The 15,786-nt window shown below is 51.5% G+C and overlaps 1 protein-coding gene across 1 annotated transcript in view; it reads left to right on the plus strand.

Moving 5' to 3' along the window:
* Positions 1-15,490, plus strand: part of PACS1 (phosphofurin acidic cluster sorting protein 1) — a 140,415-nt gene extending 124,925 nt beyond the window's left edge. The window contains exons 12-24 of the mRNA XM_081278769.1: positions 1,853-1,968; positions 2,124-2,259; positions 4,606-4,710; positions 5,346-5,452; positions 6,076-6,230; positions 6,418-6,528; positions 7,223-7,325; positions 7,816-7,858; positions 10,017-10,059; positions 10,323-10,458; positions 12,044-12,270; positions 13,701-13,820; positions 13,906-15,490. Of these exons, the coding sequence (XP_081134895.1) occupies positions 1,853-1,968; positions 2,124-2,259; positions 4,606-4,710; positions 5,346-5,452; positions 6,076-6,230; positions 6,418-6,528; positions 7,223-7,325; positions 7,816-7,858; positions 10,017-10,059; positions 10,323-10,458; positions 12,044-12,270; positions 13,701-13,820; positions 13,906-14,021 (1,518 nt within the window). The 3' untranslated portion in view covers positions 14,022-15,490. The remainder of the gene's footprint in view (positions 1-1,852; positions 1,969-2,123; positions 2,260-4,605; positions 4,711-5,345; positions 5,453-6,075; positions 6,231-6,417; positions 6,529-7,222; positions 7,326-7,815; positions 7,859-10,016; positions 10,060-10,322; positions 10,459-12,043; positions 12,271-13,700; positions 13,821-13,905) is intronic.
* Positions 15,491-15,786: the final 296 nt, after the last annotated feature.

Here is a 15,786-nt window from a genome sequence, read left to right on the forward strand (position 1 = left end):
CAGGCACACGGCACATGTGTGGAAAGCAGTCTTTTTTTTTTTTAAGGGTGTTATGAAAGAGGTATTTTTATTCTTTATGACTTTTCATTGCACAGTCCTTTTTATTTTTTTTATTTATTTTTTTATTGGTTGTTCAAAACATTACAAAGCTCTTGACATATCATATTTCATACATTAGATTCAAGTTGGTTATGAACTCCCAATTTTACCCCATATACAGATTGCAGAATCACATTGGTTACACATCCACATTTTTACATAATGCCCTATTAGTAACTGTTGTATTCTGCTACCTTTCCTATCCTCTACTATCCCCCCTCCCCTCCCCTCCCCTCTTCTCTCTCTAACCCATCTACTGTAATTCATTTCTCTCCTTGTTTATTTTCCCGTTCCCCTCACAACCTCTTATGTGTAATTTTGTATAACAATGAGGGTCTCCCTCCATTACCATGCAATTTCCCTTTTCTCTCCCTTTTCCTCCCACCTAATGTATCTGTTTGATGTTGATCTTTTCTTCCTGCTCTTCCTCCCTGCTCTGTTCTTAGTTGTTCTCATTATATCAAAGAAGACATTTGGTATTTGTTTTTTAGGGATTGGCTAGCTTCACTAAGCATAATCTGCTGTAGTGCCATCCATTTCCCTGCAAATTCCATGGTTTTGTCATTTTTTAGTGCTGCGTAATACTCCATGGTGTATAAATGCCACATTTTTTAATCCATTCATCTATTGAAGGGCTTCTGGGTTGGTTCCACAGTCTAGCAATTGTGAATTGTGCTGCTATGAACATCGATGTGGCAGTATCCCTGTAGTACGCTCTTTTAAGGTCTTCAGGGAATAGTCCGAGAAGGGCAATAGCTGGGTCGAATGGTGGTTCCATTCCCAGCTTTCCCAGGAATCTCCATACTGCTTTCCAAATTGGCCACACCAATTTGCAGTCCCACCAACGATGTACAAGTGTACCCTTTTCTCCACATCCTCTCCAGCACTTGTTGTTGTTTGACTTCATAGTGGCTGCCAATCTTACTGGAGTGAGATGGTATCTTAGGGTGGTTTTGATTTGCATTTCTCTGACTGCTAGAGATGGTGAGCATTTTTTCATGTACTTGTTGATTGATTGTATGTCCTCCTCTGAGAAGTGGAAAGCAGTCTTTCAAAAGGCTAGGGTATCAGAGAAGTTGTCATCCTGGGGGCTTATGGGAGATTGACTTGATACCTTGAAGGCCCACTGGAACAGTGCAGAGCTGTTTGAGCTGTTTGCAGTGTCCCAGTAGAAACACCTTGATCTTAGGAGAACACTCTGGAGTGAGCAGACAGGATGGGTTCTAATAGGAGGAGGTAAGACTCTTGAAGATTGTCAAAATGATCCAGGAAAGACAGAAGCCTAGACTCAGGGTGGGAGGAGGTCGCTGGGTGGAGAAGGAAGTGATTGACTGCCGGGCAGATGCAGGTTGGCTTTGACCCGTGTAAGGAGGCTGCAGACAGACATCACAAGGTCCCTAAGCCACAGGTCCTGCCCTGACAAGGTGTGAGATCCTGCCTCCCCATCTGGGAGCAGGAGTCCTCAACCCCTCTGAGGAAGGCCCATCTTCGGCACCCGTTCATGTGCTAAACACCTTTGTAGTCATAGAGGGCAGAATTGGGAGGGAGCAGATGAAACCCAGCATTGTGGGAGGATGAAGTTAAATTGAACAGTAGTAGCTTCTCCATTGGTGAAGGAATAGTTTTAGAGCCATGCTCCCAGGAAGAGAGTGATTGGGTGGCTCTGGTGGTGGTAATGGGCCCTGCAGGCTCTACGGAACTCCTTAGTGGTCAAGTGAGAAGTAACCTTCTTTGTTCCCTTCCTCCATGGCAGGAAATCACCGACCAGGACATGTTTGGAGATATTGGCACAAGTCTGGTTGTGCCAGAGAAAGTCAAAACTCCTATGAAGTCCAGCAAAACAGAACTGCAAGGCTCTGCCTCCCCCAGGTACACCAAACTGGAGGGAAGCAGATGACACAGACCCTCAACCAAACTTGGCACAGACTCAGGGACCTAGGGAGGGTGAGAGCTGGTGCAGCTTTGGGGTTGGGAGGGCTACTTGACCCCTCCCCTTCCCTCTCATCTCATCCCCTTTCCCTCAGCAAAGTAGAAGGGACACACACACCTCGGCAGAAGAGGAGCACACCCCTGAAGGAGCGGCAGCTCTCCAAGCCCCTGAGTGAGAGGACCAACAGCTCTGACAGCGAGCGCTCGCCTGACCTGGGCCACAGCACACAGGTATTGTAGTCCCCCAGCAAGACCAGGCCCTCCGAGGTTGCCTGGATGTTAATCTCCTCCTTCGACAGCTAGATGGTGAGGAAAGAACACTTGAAATGCTGTGAGTAGAAGACTGTAATGAAAGACCTAAGTGAGAGGAAGCAGACATGTTTGTCATCCACTAGTGGGAGAGAGTTGGGCTTTGTGCTGATGTGTGGGGAGCAGCCATCAGCTGCTCAGCGTGTGCCACCTGAAGCAGCACACAGGTCTTGCAGCAGTTCTGTAGCCTAAAAACTCATATTGAGGGGGTGCTGGGGTTGTGGCTCTGCTGGAGAGTGCTTGCCTAGCACGTGCGAGGCCCTGGGTTTGATCCTGAGCACCACATAAAAATAAATGAACAAAATAAAGGTATTGTGTAAACTAAAAAATATATATATTAAAAAAAAAAAAAACTTACATGGGCCAGAATGTTGCACTTTATCAGTGGCTATGTGAAGGTCCAAGGTGCCAAGGTTAGACATCAACTTCTTAAGGCAGACTTGCAATTTATCAGAATCTGCATGACCAAGTAAAATGTCATCCATATAATGTATGACCAGACAAAGCTGTGTAAGAGGCCTGATCGCATGAGAGACAAAGAGCTGGCATATTGGAGGGCTATTCTTCATCCCTTGGAGGAGGACTATCCAGTGATATCTCTGGGTGGGTGTCATGGTGTTAGGTTCCCACACCGTAAAGGCAAAAAAGGGTCTGTCCTGATGTGCTGTAGGTATAGAAAAGAAGCAATTCTTGAGGTCTATAGCAACAATAAAATAGATGCTCGGGATGCTGGCGGGATGAGGAATACCTAAATGAAATGAACCTATCTTTTTCATATATTTATTGGTCTTAAATCTTTTTTTTAAATTTATAGTTATAGGTGGGCACAATATCTTTATTTTATTTTTTTATGTGGTGCTGAGGATCGAACCCAGTGCCTCATGCATGCTAGGTGAGCACTCTACCTCTTGAGCCACAACCCCAGCCCTTAAATCTTGAAGTAACCTATGTTTCCCATTTTTCTTGGGGATTACAAAAATAGGTGTCTTGTGAAGGCTGGTGGAGGGTTCATTGTGCCCAAGATCTAATTGCTCCTGAACTAGTTGCTTAAGAATTGTTAATTTGGGCGGGGCTGGGGTTGTGGCTCAGTGGTAGAGTGCTCCCCTCACATGTGCGAGACCCTGGGTCCGATCCTCAGCACCACATAGAAATGAATGAGTGAAGTAAAGGTATTGTGTCCAACTAAAAATAAATAAATATTTAAAAAAGAATTGTTAATCTGGGTTCTAGGATAGGCCACTGTTCCACCCAGATGTGATCTGTGGTGTCCCATTCCAGGGGGATGGGCTCTGGCTTAGTGGTCAGCGGAACAGTGGCCCTTAGAATTGGGGAGGCACCGGTCTCCCCGACAGTCCTGTTTTGTCATGTATCATTCTCTCATCACACAGAGCTTTATCATCAGTAGTTATAACACACAGGGAAGCAGGGCAGCGACCCCACTCTCAGCCGCCACCTGGAGCAAAGCCTAAAGCTCTGGATTCTCGCCCTACTTCTGTCCTCTCCTACCTATGGGATCTTCAGTCACTGACTTTTCTGTACTTCAGCTTCCTCATGCAAGGGGCCATGCAAGCCTGAGGAGAAATGAGAAGAAACCAGACCTCGGGGCATGTGTCCTCTCTGAAGCAGTGGCTTCAGAGCTGGGGGCTGGCATACCTCACAGTCTCGCTGTTGTGGAGTTAGGCAGTCAGCCTGCTCATTTCCCTGATAAATATGAAAAGTTTGTGTCCATGTGACTTCCTGAGTTTGACACTATTACATAGCAACAAATGAACCTGAGACCAGAACAGCCCAGTCCCTGGGGTGAGGTATCATCCTTCTGGTTCATCGTCACCCCTGAAACGCCTTTGTTCCTGGGACAGTGGGTCCCTGTGCAGAGCCAGCTGCCACTGTCATTATTTCTCTCCCCACGGCCCTCCTTGCCATTCCCCCACGTACCCGGTACTCTCCACACTCACTCCTCTGCTCCTGGTACGGAAACTGCCACTGTTCCTGCCACCCCTTCACAGGAAGCTCATGTGTCCCTAGCCTGCAGGCCTCCCTGGCAGAACCCCACCATGGCTCCTTGCCTGCTGTGTTGCAGGTGTGCCCTCCAAGGACTTTCTGCTTGTCCTTCCTTCTCTCCATTTTGGTCAGGCCAATGGGAGTCTGTATCTTTCACAAATTCCTAGTATCCACACTCTGAATATGCCAGTGCCAAGGGTTCTCCCCACTTCCGGCACAGCTGCCTCTGGCTCCCTGGCTATGCCTAACAAACGTTTATCCCTACAGATTCCAAGAAAGGTGGTTTACGACCAGCTGAATCAAATCTTGGTGTCAGATGCTGCCCTCCCGGAAAATGTAATCCTGGTGAATACCACTGACTGGCAGGGCCAGGTAAAGCATTCTGGACCTCACGGGGCTCAGCATGTGCCACCTGAAGCAGCACACAGGGAAGCAGGAAAGTGACCCCACTCTCAGCCCCCACCTGGAGCAAAACCTAAAGCTCTGGATTCTCGCCCTACTTCTGTCCTATCCAACCTATGGGATCTTCAGTCACTGACTTTTCTGTACTTCAGCTTCCTCATATGTTTGCGGGGGGGGGGAAGGCAGCAAGCATTGGGTCTGGCCAGCCTCCCAGGTGCCAGCTGTGTTGGGCAGCCTTTTAGGAACACCAAGGGCTATAAGATGGCCAGAGCTGCCCTTGGATTTCATGAAAGCAATTTGGCAGGAACAGAGCAGCCCTGCCTGCCCCCTCCCTTCTGTCTGCCCTGTGAGACACTGGTGCCAGGAATGTCTGGGGTGTGGTCTCTGCTTAAAGCCCCCCTATGTCCTCCCATCTTCTACCATCAGCCTATCTCAGGGTATCTGTCCCACCCTCTAAGCCAGAAAACCTCACTGCCTCTGTCCAGCCTAGGCCAGAATAACAAAGGATAGGGGCCCTGCAGCTCCTCCTGGGTCTCGTTTGCCCTCTCAGCCCCTGTGGGGAGAGATGTGGCCTGACCTGCCTCCCTGTCCCTTCCTTCCCCCAGTATGTGGCTGAGCTGCTCCAGGACCAGCGGAAGCCTGTCGTGTGCACCTGCTCCACCGTGGAGGTCCAGGCTGTGCTGTCCGCCCTGCTCACCCGGATTCAACGCTAGTAAGGACTCCAGCTTCTTTGCTCCTGCCCTTTTGGAGCTCCTCCACCTCATTCTCCCACCCTGACTCACACAATGGAAGGACCTCCTGGCCTGCAGTGCAGGTCTACGTGTTTGGGGCAGTGGCAGCAAGCTGTAGGGCCTGATGTCCTGGTAGAGTATCAGTTCCTGAGCCCCCTGACTCCCTGCCCAGACTCCTCCCACACCTTGACTTGCCCCAGCAAGAGGCAAGAAGAGAGAACCCAAGGTTTTAAAAAGAGTTTTTACTCTGTTCCCGTAGCCACATCATCTGCTTGACAACCAAGAGTCGGTGCTTTCCCCTTCTAGGGCCTTCTTAGAAAGGCCTGTAGTCCCCTCCCATGTATCAGAGAATGAGGCTATCCCAGATGTTGGGCTTGGGCCCATGTAGGTTCCCCAGGTGGCAATGCTGGCTTGTCCCTGTTAGCTCCAGCTCTCCTGTTTCCTTCATTGGCAGATGCTGCCTCTAGACCAGTGCTGTGGCTTGTTGCCTCCCTGTATTGCTTTGCTTATTGGCTTTCTTCTCCCCGTGGCTTGTTGAAATGATTGCAGTCAGAGCTTGGGACCTGCCCTGAGTATGGCTTGCGAAGATCCCCTTTCTCCCCAGCTGCAACTGCAACTCCTCCATGCCGAGGCCAGTCAAGGTGGCAGCTGTGGGAGGCCAGAGTTACCTGAGTTCCATCCTTCGGTTCTTTGTCAAGTCCCTGGCCAGCAAGACCTCTGACTGGCTGAGCTACATGCGCTTCCTCATCATCCCCCTCGGTAAAGTGGGGCAGCACCCAGAAGGGGTGTTAGCCACCAGCAGCTCCGATTCTGACAGCAGGGGGGGGGTTGGTCCTAGGACAAGAGCATCAGGGAGACCAAAGGCCCAAGCCATGGCTGGGGACAACTGCTGCCCACCTTTTCATTTGCTAACCCATTTTACCTTCTCTGGTTTTCCATCCACCAGGTTCTCACCCTGTGGCCAAATACTTGGGCTCAGTCGACAGCAGATATAGCAGCACCTTCCTAGATTCTGGCTGGAGAGATCTGTTCAGCCGCTCAGAGCCCCCAGTGTCAGGTAAGGAAACCTCCACCCGAGCCGGTACCGGGGTCACAAGACAGTGCAGCTGAAGGAGGCTTTTCCTCCTCAGGGCCCCCGTTCCCTGTCACTGTGCCCATACTTCCCTGGTGAGTATTCATTAAGTGCAGCTCTTCCACTTGGGGCCTTCTCCAGCTGCTGTGCACCCTACTGCTGCTTAGCCCCTTGTAGGAATGAAATGTAAGAAGCAAGAAATCACTGAGCAGTCTCTTGATAAGTGAGTGACGCTGTACCAGCTGGTGTTTCCCTGCCACCCAGTGAAGTTAGTGGTATCAGAGTGAGGTTGCCATAGACAGGACTGTCCTTTGGCTCACAGTCCCTTTGATTCAAAGGGGTAGCCAGGCATGGTGGCACACTCCTGTAATCCCAACAGCTTGGGAGGCTGAGGCAGGAGGATCACAAATTTGAGGCCCTAAGCAACTTAGTGAGATCCTGTCTCTAAATAAAATATAGAAAGGGCTGGAGATGTGGCACAGTGGTTTAATCCCTGTGCAAAAAAAAAAAAAAAAAAAAAAAAAAAAGATGGTGGATAGAATAAGCAAAACTCAGGGGATTTTAGAGCCCCTCCATCCCAGATCCATGGTCCCTTCCTGGGTCTCAGGAGGGCACTCTCCCAGGGTTTGTGGGTTGCCAGCTGAAATGAACAGGCCAATCCCTCCTGGCTTTTCTGCAGAGCAATTGGACGTGGTGGGGCGCGTGATGCAGTATGTCAATGGGGCAGCCGCTACACACCAGCTGCCTGTAGCTGAAGCCATGCTGACCTGCAGGCATAAGTTGTAAGTCTGACTTGGGGGTTTCTTACAGTTGAGGTGGGCTCTGGAAGTCTGGAGAGCTCCTGTTGTTCACATTCTCCTTCTCCACACCCCTTTTCCTGTCACAGGAGCCCAAGAGCATTTGCAAGTCTTTTACTTCCTCTCTTGCAGGCACCCCCCTCCTCACCCTGGGCCTCCCAGCTCACGAGGTCCTGGGCCTGAATTAGTTAACTCCTCTCCCGTCCCCTCAGTACTGAAGCAGCCCATCCTAGGGCTGAAGTCACCTGTGCGGAGCAGGCAGTATAGTTTGCACAATTGGGTCCTTTACCCTAATTTTGTGTGCTCCACATGTACAGTGAGTAACAGACCCTCCTCCTGACACTGAGATGTCTCATGAAGATGTAGCACAGTGTTCTGGACTCCTGTACACCACTGTGAAATATGAAGGGCTTATTTCCCCACTGCTCTGCTCAGTCACATCTGCTAACTGTAAAGCTTGTCTGTCTCCCAACAGCCCTGACGAAGACTCCTATCAGAAGTTTATCCCCTTCATTGGCGTGAGTATTGACTCCCATTCTCTGCACCCCATTCTCATGGGGACAGATTTTGCCCCCTGGGAAACATTTTTGGTTATCACAGCTGGGAGCATGGTGCTCCTGGCATCTAGTGGGGAGAGGCCAGGGATCCTGCTGAACCTCCTCTAGGATGCAGGACACAGTAGACACAGTGTGGCCCCAAAGGTCAGTAGTGCCAAGGTAGAGAAGCCCTGGGCCAGGACACATACTGGGCTGTCGATTTGATTTTGATTTTGATTTTTTTTTCTATTTTATTTATTTATTTGCAGTACTGGGGATGGAGCCCAGGGCCTTGTGCATGCTAGGCCAGTATTCTACCACTGAGCTGCCCCAGCCTTCGGCTGTCCCTTTTAGGGTTATCCTTTCCCCACATCATGAACTATCTCTGGATTCATCACTGGTATCTCCTGCTTATTAGACCAGGCCCTGAATTTGGAGCCTGTAGATCTTGGAATGAAATCCAGAGCATGGCTTCTACAGGCTCAGGGAAGGGAAATAGTGAAGTGTGGTCTTCTGGGCAGAGGTCCATGAATCAGAAACTTCTATCTCCAGGCTCAGATGGACCACTGAGAAGAAGGGCTCTTCCTCTGCTTAGTCAGGAAGAACCTTTATTAGTGAATTATACAATAAAGGAAGAATTCTTAGATGCCTTTGGTGTCAGGCATACCAACTGTTGCTCTGTTTGTTGGTGAGAGCTGGGCCCAAGCTCAGACTGACCTAACTAGTTAGGGGCCCAGACAGAGCACCCCACAGAAAAGGACCAAAAACTTGTGTTTCTGCTTCTGAGGTGTTCTGATTTCTCTTTCCAACCAGTTTGTATCTTTTTCTGTAATCTCTCTCTTTTTTTTTTTTAAAGAGAGAGAGGGAGGGAGAGAGAGAATTTTTATTTATTTTTTTTTAGTTTTCGGCAGACACAACATCTTTGTTGGTATGTGGTGCTGAGGATCGAACCCGGGCCGCACGCATGCCAGGCGAGCGCGCTACCGCTTGAGCCACATCCCCAGCCCCGTAATCTCCTAGAGGATCCTGCATAGCTGTTGGGGAGAAGGGGCAGTGAAGTGCAGATAGACATGCTCAATTCCTTACTATCCCTGATCACTGAATGTTCAAATCTCTGGGTATCCTGAGTCATCTTAGTTGGGGGAATGGACAGCACTCCTCAGGCTTCTGGAATGTTCATATAGTTATACCGCCGCAGGCCATGGGACCCTGGTCACAGCCCAAGCTGTCAGTTTGACTCATGTCTTCATGGAACTGGGGATCGGCGCTTACTCTGGTCTCCCAGCCAAACAAGAGTTAAAATATGAAAAATGTCATAGGGACATAGCTCAGTAGTAGAGCACTTGCCTAGGATATGCAGGGCCATGAGTTCCATCCTGAATTTTGTTCCTCAGTGAGTGAACGGCAGCAGTGCTCTCAGCAGCCTGACGAAAACTGCTGCCACCTGCGGTCCCTTTCACTCCAGCAGCCCAAACCCAGCTGCGTTTCTGACCCCACCTGTCACTCAGACCACAGGAGATAGTCACCAAGTTTGCCTCTAGCCTCTAGCATCCTTTTGTGACCACTGGAGGGCTCCCTCTGTCCTTTCCATAATAGTCTATGGGGAATCTAAAATTCCTGAGATGGCCCCCTTATGGGCACTCCAGATTCCAGGAAGGTAGAAAGAGGAGGGCTGGTGTCTGCACTGATTCAGTATGTTCCGTTGAGCTGGCTCACACAGAGCATGGCTGCCATGAGACATGCCTGTCCCGACAGAGATGGAGCTGGCTTCCTGGGACCCTACCTATGTGCTCTTAGAAGAATTGAGATCACTACACTAACTGGTTCCTGCCTTCATATGTGCCTTGCCCATTTCCCCAGAGAAGAGCTGCAAATTCCCATGGGCCCTCCTTGTGTTGCTTGGACTGGGCTTCCTTTCTTTTTGTGGTATTGGGGTTGGAACCCAGGGCCTGCACAGGCTATGCCCATGCTCCACCATTGAGCTACAGCCCTATCCCTTATGCTCTGGGCTGTTCCAGGCTTATAAAGATTTTCTGAGCCTATGATAAAATTGTGTGTATGATGGCTGTTGTGCTGGCCCTGTTTCCTGTTGGATCATACTTGCCTAAAGGACTTACTAAGCATGTCTTCCCTCCTCCAGGTGGTGAAGGTGGGCCTAGTTGAAGATTCACCCTCCACTGCAGGTGAGCCTGGGCCCCTGGGCTCCTCTTGGGTGAGATCATCTCTCTGGTGCAATGGTCAGAAATTGGAGGTGCTGAGTGTTCTGGGGAAGCAGCTTGAGCAGGAAGATGTGAGCCTTGCTGTGTAGCTGTGTGGGGAGGGGAGGCAGGAGCAGCCCAGGGCTCAGGAGGAAAGCAGGACTGCCCCTAAGAAAGTGGCTCCTCCCTCCCTGCCATCAGCAAGTGAGGATGGCTGCCTCTGACTGACAGTGTTCATCTCCCGACAGGTGATGGGGACGATTCACCTGTGGTCAGCCTTACTGTGCCCTCCACATCTCCACCCTCCAGCTCAGGCCTGAGCCGAGATGCAACAGCCACCCCTCCTTCCTCCCCATCCATGAGCAGCGCCCTTGCCATTGTGGGGTAAGCTCTCGCCCAGACCAGTGTGTTATGCCCTGTCCTTCAAGCCAGGCCCAGCAACCTAACTCTTCCCAGGCACAGACACACTGGCCTAAGAAGGTCACACTGGTGAGAGAACTCAGAGGCCAGTCACCAGCCAGCCAAGTCATTGGACAGCTCAGTGCAGTGAGAGGCACGTCCAGCCTGGCGGGCCTTTTATGGCTGTGAGGTGTGATGCAGATGTCTTGTTATAGGACTCACTGGCATGTGAGTGGCTCTGTGGTGTGTCCACTGTGCTGGCGTGGGCAGGTTACTAGGCTCCAGTTTCATCTTATGTGTAGTAGAGGTGAGTTGGCCACCTTGGGGACTATTGTGTAGCTTATAAATAGGAACCAAGTATCAGTTGGGGCACGCTGTGGTGTGGTGCCTTGCGTCACTTGGTCCAGTGGTACCCGCCCTCCTGGAGCTCTGGCTCCCAGGCTGGGCCTGCACCGCAGAGGCGGCAAAAACCTCATGATTGTGGGGTGTGGCGAAGCAGGGAGGAAGTCTTAAAGAATCTCAAGTACCTAAAGCTTAGCTGAAGAGCCAGGGAACCCTTTCCTGCCAGGCCTGAGGAAGGGGAGGGGGATGAGAAGAGGCTTTTAGGCCATGGCCAGGAGCAGAGAGCAGCATTCTTTTTCTCTTTCTTCTGCCTTTACTTCTTTCCTTTCATCATAGCACCTGAGAGGGAGGCACTGGGCAGTAGCTTTTCCAGAGGCCTCAGTGAGAGTGTCATAGCCCTGGACCTGGTATCCCCATCCTGTCCTCCCACCCTCTCTTCCACCTCTCCTCCGTGGACTTCTGATTTTTCTGGAAGGAACAATGTAGGAAAAACAACCATGCTCTGCCCAGAGACCTGCTGGATCCAGGCTTCCAGGAGCCCTGTTTTCTCTCAGACCCCCCACTGCCTAAAGATTTCTGTCCAGCATAAGTTTGGGGAACCTTGAGTCCAACCCCTACCTCAACCTCCTTTCTCATACAATATATGCTTTTTATTTATTTATTTATTTAATGGAACCACTAAAAATATGAGGCAGAAAGAAAAAATCAGATGACTTCCATAGCCATGTGCCTATTGTATCTGCCACCTCCTTTCAAGAAACCATCAGCCCTTTCCCTGGGAGCTAAAATTATCCCTGAGCTAAAAGTGCCCCATGTCAGCGAGAGCACAGGTCGGCATCCCCCAGCTCCAGAGCTGCTCTGCAGCCACTCTGGCTCTTCAGCCCTCTGCCTCTAGGCACCAACTTTGCTTGCTGGGAGCATGTGTGCATGTACAAGGATCTGCGTGCCTGTGTGCACTCTGCTTCACAAAGTTTCCACTTCTCTCACCCTGTGATAGTTTTACTTGGGCCTTTATCCTCTGCTGGTTTTGTTCTCATATCAGCCTGATTCTTGATACCCACATGAGCTGCTGCTGATTCTGTGTGACTGGAGGAAGCACAGCCACTCAACTGGACTTGCTCCCCATCTCCTGCTCCAGGAGGCTGGCAGCCCCTCTTCCCAGTTTCTGGCCCATGTAATTGGGCTCTGAAGAAAAAGCTGATCTCTTGTTTTCATCCCATTTCTCCAGGAGTCCCAATAGCCCATATGGGGATGTGATTGGCCTCCAGGTGGACTACTGGCTGGGCCATCCTGGGGAACGGCGAAGGGAAGGTGACAAAAGGGACGCCAGCTCTAAGAACACCCTCAAGAGTGTCTTCCGCTCAGTACAGGTTTCCCGCCTGCCCCATGGTGGGGAAGCCCAGCTTTCTGGCACCATGGCAATGACCGTGGTCACCAAAGAGAAGAACAAGAAAGGTAAAGTGCCATGTGAGGCCAGAGAAGTGCAGGGGCCACCAGGCCTCCTCCCTTCTTTCAGGGTCTGAAAGACAATTTGCTTTCACCTGGTGGGGGGGGGGGGGGGCTCAGTGGTAGAGTGTTTGCCTGTTATATGCAAAGCCCAGTATGGCAAAAAGGAAAAAAAAAGTCTGTGGGTGGGATGCAGTACACTTATCACGTGATCAGCCTGGGACCCAGTGAGAACACCCTGCCTTCCCCTGGGGGAAATGCCATACCTTATATAATGCAGGAAACCGAGGTCCCAGCTGCTGAGCAGCAGCACCTCAGGGGCTGAGGCCCTTGCTGCTGCAAAGTACAAGGAGCCTTTCTGACCTTTGCCCTCAGGGTTGGACTGTGGGACAGGATGACCATGCCCCGGCCATGGTCATCGTGACCCATTGAGCAGAGCTTTCACATCCAGCACGGAAGAACTCCCCAAAGAAGCTTTATGAGCAGAAGGATATAACTATTTTAGGAATTAAGGGGAATCAATCCTTCCAGATAAAGAGGGGTGGCTTGGGCTGGGGTTATTGTTCAGTGGTAGAGCGCTTGCCTAGCATGTGTGAGGCACTAGGTTCAAATCTCAGCTCCGCATATAAATAAATGAATAAAATAAAGGTTCATTAACATATATATATATATATATATATATATATAATTTATTTATTTATTTATTTGTTTATCTTAAAAAGGGGCAGGGTGGCTTAAGGCCCTGGAGGCAGAGTTGTAGAGGCAGGGTCCTATGTTCTGTGTGAGAGGCAGGAATCCCCATAACCAGGCTGCTGTCCTTGTAGATTGCCACTCTTCTAGCTGGTTGGAACCCCACAACTCCAGCTGTGCACCAGCAGCAGCTGAGGACCCTGCCTCCTGGGCTGGCAGAGCAAGAGCAGATGGGCCTCTTCCTGTGCATGCTTTCCACCCTACAGCATTCCCCAGGGCCCTGGGCAGGGGCTGTGCAAGGCCTAGGGCCAAAACCTGCACACTACAGCATAAGGATTTGCTGAGAGTGGGGAGCTGAGCAGTGCCCTCTGTATCAGTATCCTTGCCTCTTTCCTGGGGCCAGGGTAGAGTTAATGCAAATACCTGCCCCCACATCATCTCCTTTGCTGTAGGCCCAGCAAGCCCCAGACAGGGAGCTAGGCCCCTGCCCAAGGTGTCTAGAACATTTCAGCTAGAAGGGACTTCAGAGACCATCTAGCCCCAGGTCTTGACTGTTCAGATGAAGATAGGCCCAGGAAAGGATACAGGAATGTGTAGATCCTGACCTGCGGCCTGAGCCAAGCAGGAAGGGAAAAGGACATGCCAATTATCTCCCCTTGCCCCAGGAAGAAGGAAGCACTGGGGTTGGGGAGGAGGGGGATGGCTGTTTCCCAGGGCTGCAACAGAGATAGTTTCTGCTGGCTTTTCAGTTCCCACCATCTTCTTGAGCAAGAAACCCCGGGAAAAGGAAGTGGATTCTAAGAGCCAAGTCATCGAGGGCATCAGCCGCCTCATCTGCTCCGCCAAGCAGCAGCAGACTATGCTGAGAGGTGTGGTGATTTTGATGGTCCTCCCCAAGGGACAGGGAGATGACCTCAGCTGCCCCATCACCTCCCACTTCCCTCTTGCCCCCAGTGTCCATCGATGGAGTCGAGTGGAGTGACATCAAGTTCTTCCAGCTGGCAGCCCAGTGGCCCACCCATGTGAAGCACTTTCCAGTAGGACTCTTCAGTGGCAGCAAGGCCACCTGAGGCCCTGCCTCCTGGCTACTCTCCCTCCTGGCACTGCCATCCAGCCTCACCGCCTGCGGGCAGGGGGAGGCCAGCAGGCCGGGCCCAGAACCCCTTTCCTGGCACTGGGGCCAGCCCTCCACATGCCCAGTCCTGAAGGACACTGCCACTGGGGATGCTGCCCTCCCCTCCCCACTGCCCAGCCCCATCCCTTACTACCCCTCCTCCCTCCTGCTCCAGTCCCAGGGCAGGTGGGTTCTGTCTTCTGGTGCCCATGGTCCCTGGAATTGAGTCCTGCAGGCCTTCCTTCTCCTGGCCCTACCTCTTTCCTTCGGTGGCACCAGTTCCCTTCCTGGAAATAGGAAATGTGGGATCCTGGTCCACAGTGGGAGAGCCCAGGTCTCCCCAGTCCCACCCCAGCCATCAGGCTCTCATTTTCCAAGGCCCCACTGCCAAATACCACCCACCCCACCTGCCCCCAGTAGGGCAGGCCAGAGCCACTCCCCACTCCTGTAGGGACCTCCTCCTGTCCATGACTTCCCAGTGGAGGATGAGGGGCAACTGAGTGATGCCGTGTGTTTCTGGAATGGAGGGGCCTCCCCCATGCACGACTTCCTATCCCAGCCCACCCTGTCCTTGTATATGTCAGGTTTCCTGAGTGTTTCTTCGGTTCTCTGCACAGCCAGTCCCTCGGTTGTTTATGTAACCCCCATGCACCATCCTGTCCTGTGGCTTCCTCTCGCTGGTGATGTTCTTCCCTCAGCCTTCCTGCCCCTTCACCCAGCACAGCTCTGCCGGGCATGAAAGGTGGAGGCAGACCCTCTGTCCACCGGCCGTGTATCTCCCTTTCCCATGTCGACTTGTCTCCCTCATCCTCCTACCTCCTCCATGTCAGGGCAGCTGGGCAAAGGCCTCTCCACCAGGTCTCCCCTCCAGCAGCCTCTTTTCCTCCCTCTTGACACCATGGCAGATCCTGAGCCCTTCCTCAGCTTCGTCCAGCTGTTCTCAGGAGAGGCTGAGGGCAAGGACACAGAGCCAATGCTCGGCCACCATGCCACTGGCACTCCAGAGCTTCTCCATCACCCTCACTGCTCCCTAGAAGTTGTGGCACAGAACTGCATTTTGAAAGTGTTTGCTCACTCTCCATGCCTCCCCCAAAGTCCTCTAGCCCTTCCCCAGGCCTGGCCCTGCTGTCCAGAGCATATCCTGGGCCCGAGGGTGGAGGTGAGGGTGGGAGGACGGGGTGAAGTTGATTTTTCATTCAATAAACTGGTGATTTCTTACCAACTGCCTTGGGCTTCTGTGCCCATGACTGTCATCCGGGCTTTCACCCCGCCCCAGAAGGACACAGTATAACTCCATTCAGAATCAACTAGGAACCTAGGTGGAAAAGAAGTGCACTCCCACTTTTTCCATTACGGAAACCAGTATGATGATGTCTCACCCAGCCTGAGGCAGGCAAAGGTCAGAAATAGGACTGATTTCCCACCAAACTCCATTTTCCCCCAGGACCCTCTGTCCCCAGTCTCCAGTGTGCCTAACAAGGCAGTGGCATGTGAAGGGATGGTTTCTCCCTTCTGAAAATCTGAGGCTTTGCAAAGGGGTCTTTGCCTCTTAGGTGGCAGGGTTGGGGCTTGGGTTTCTCTTTGGAGTTTACTTTCCTGCCCGTCCTTGATACGATATATGAAACCATCATAGCTGATGCTTCCTGACACCTGGGTCCACCACAGGCTCCCAAGCTCAGGCCTTCACACACAGCCTCCTGGAAAGAAGTGTCTAGAGCTGA

Source organism: Spermophilus citellus (assembly GCF_964194105.1).
Source record: "Spermophilus citellus genome assembly, chromosome: 2".
NCBI classification, from domain to species: Eukaryota; Metazoa; Chordata; class Mammalia; order Rodentia; family Sciuridae; genus Spermophilus; species Spermophilus citellus.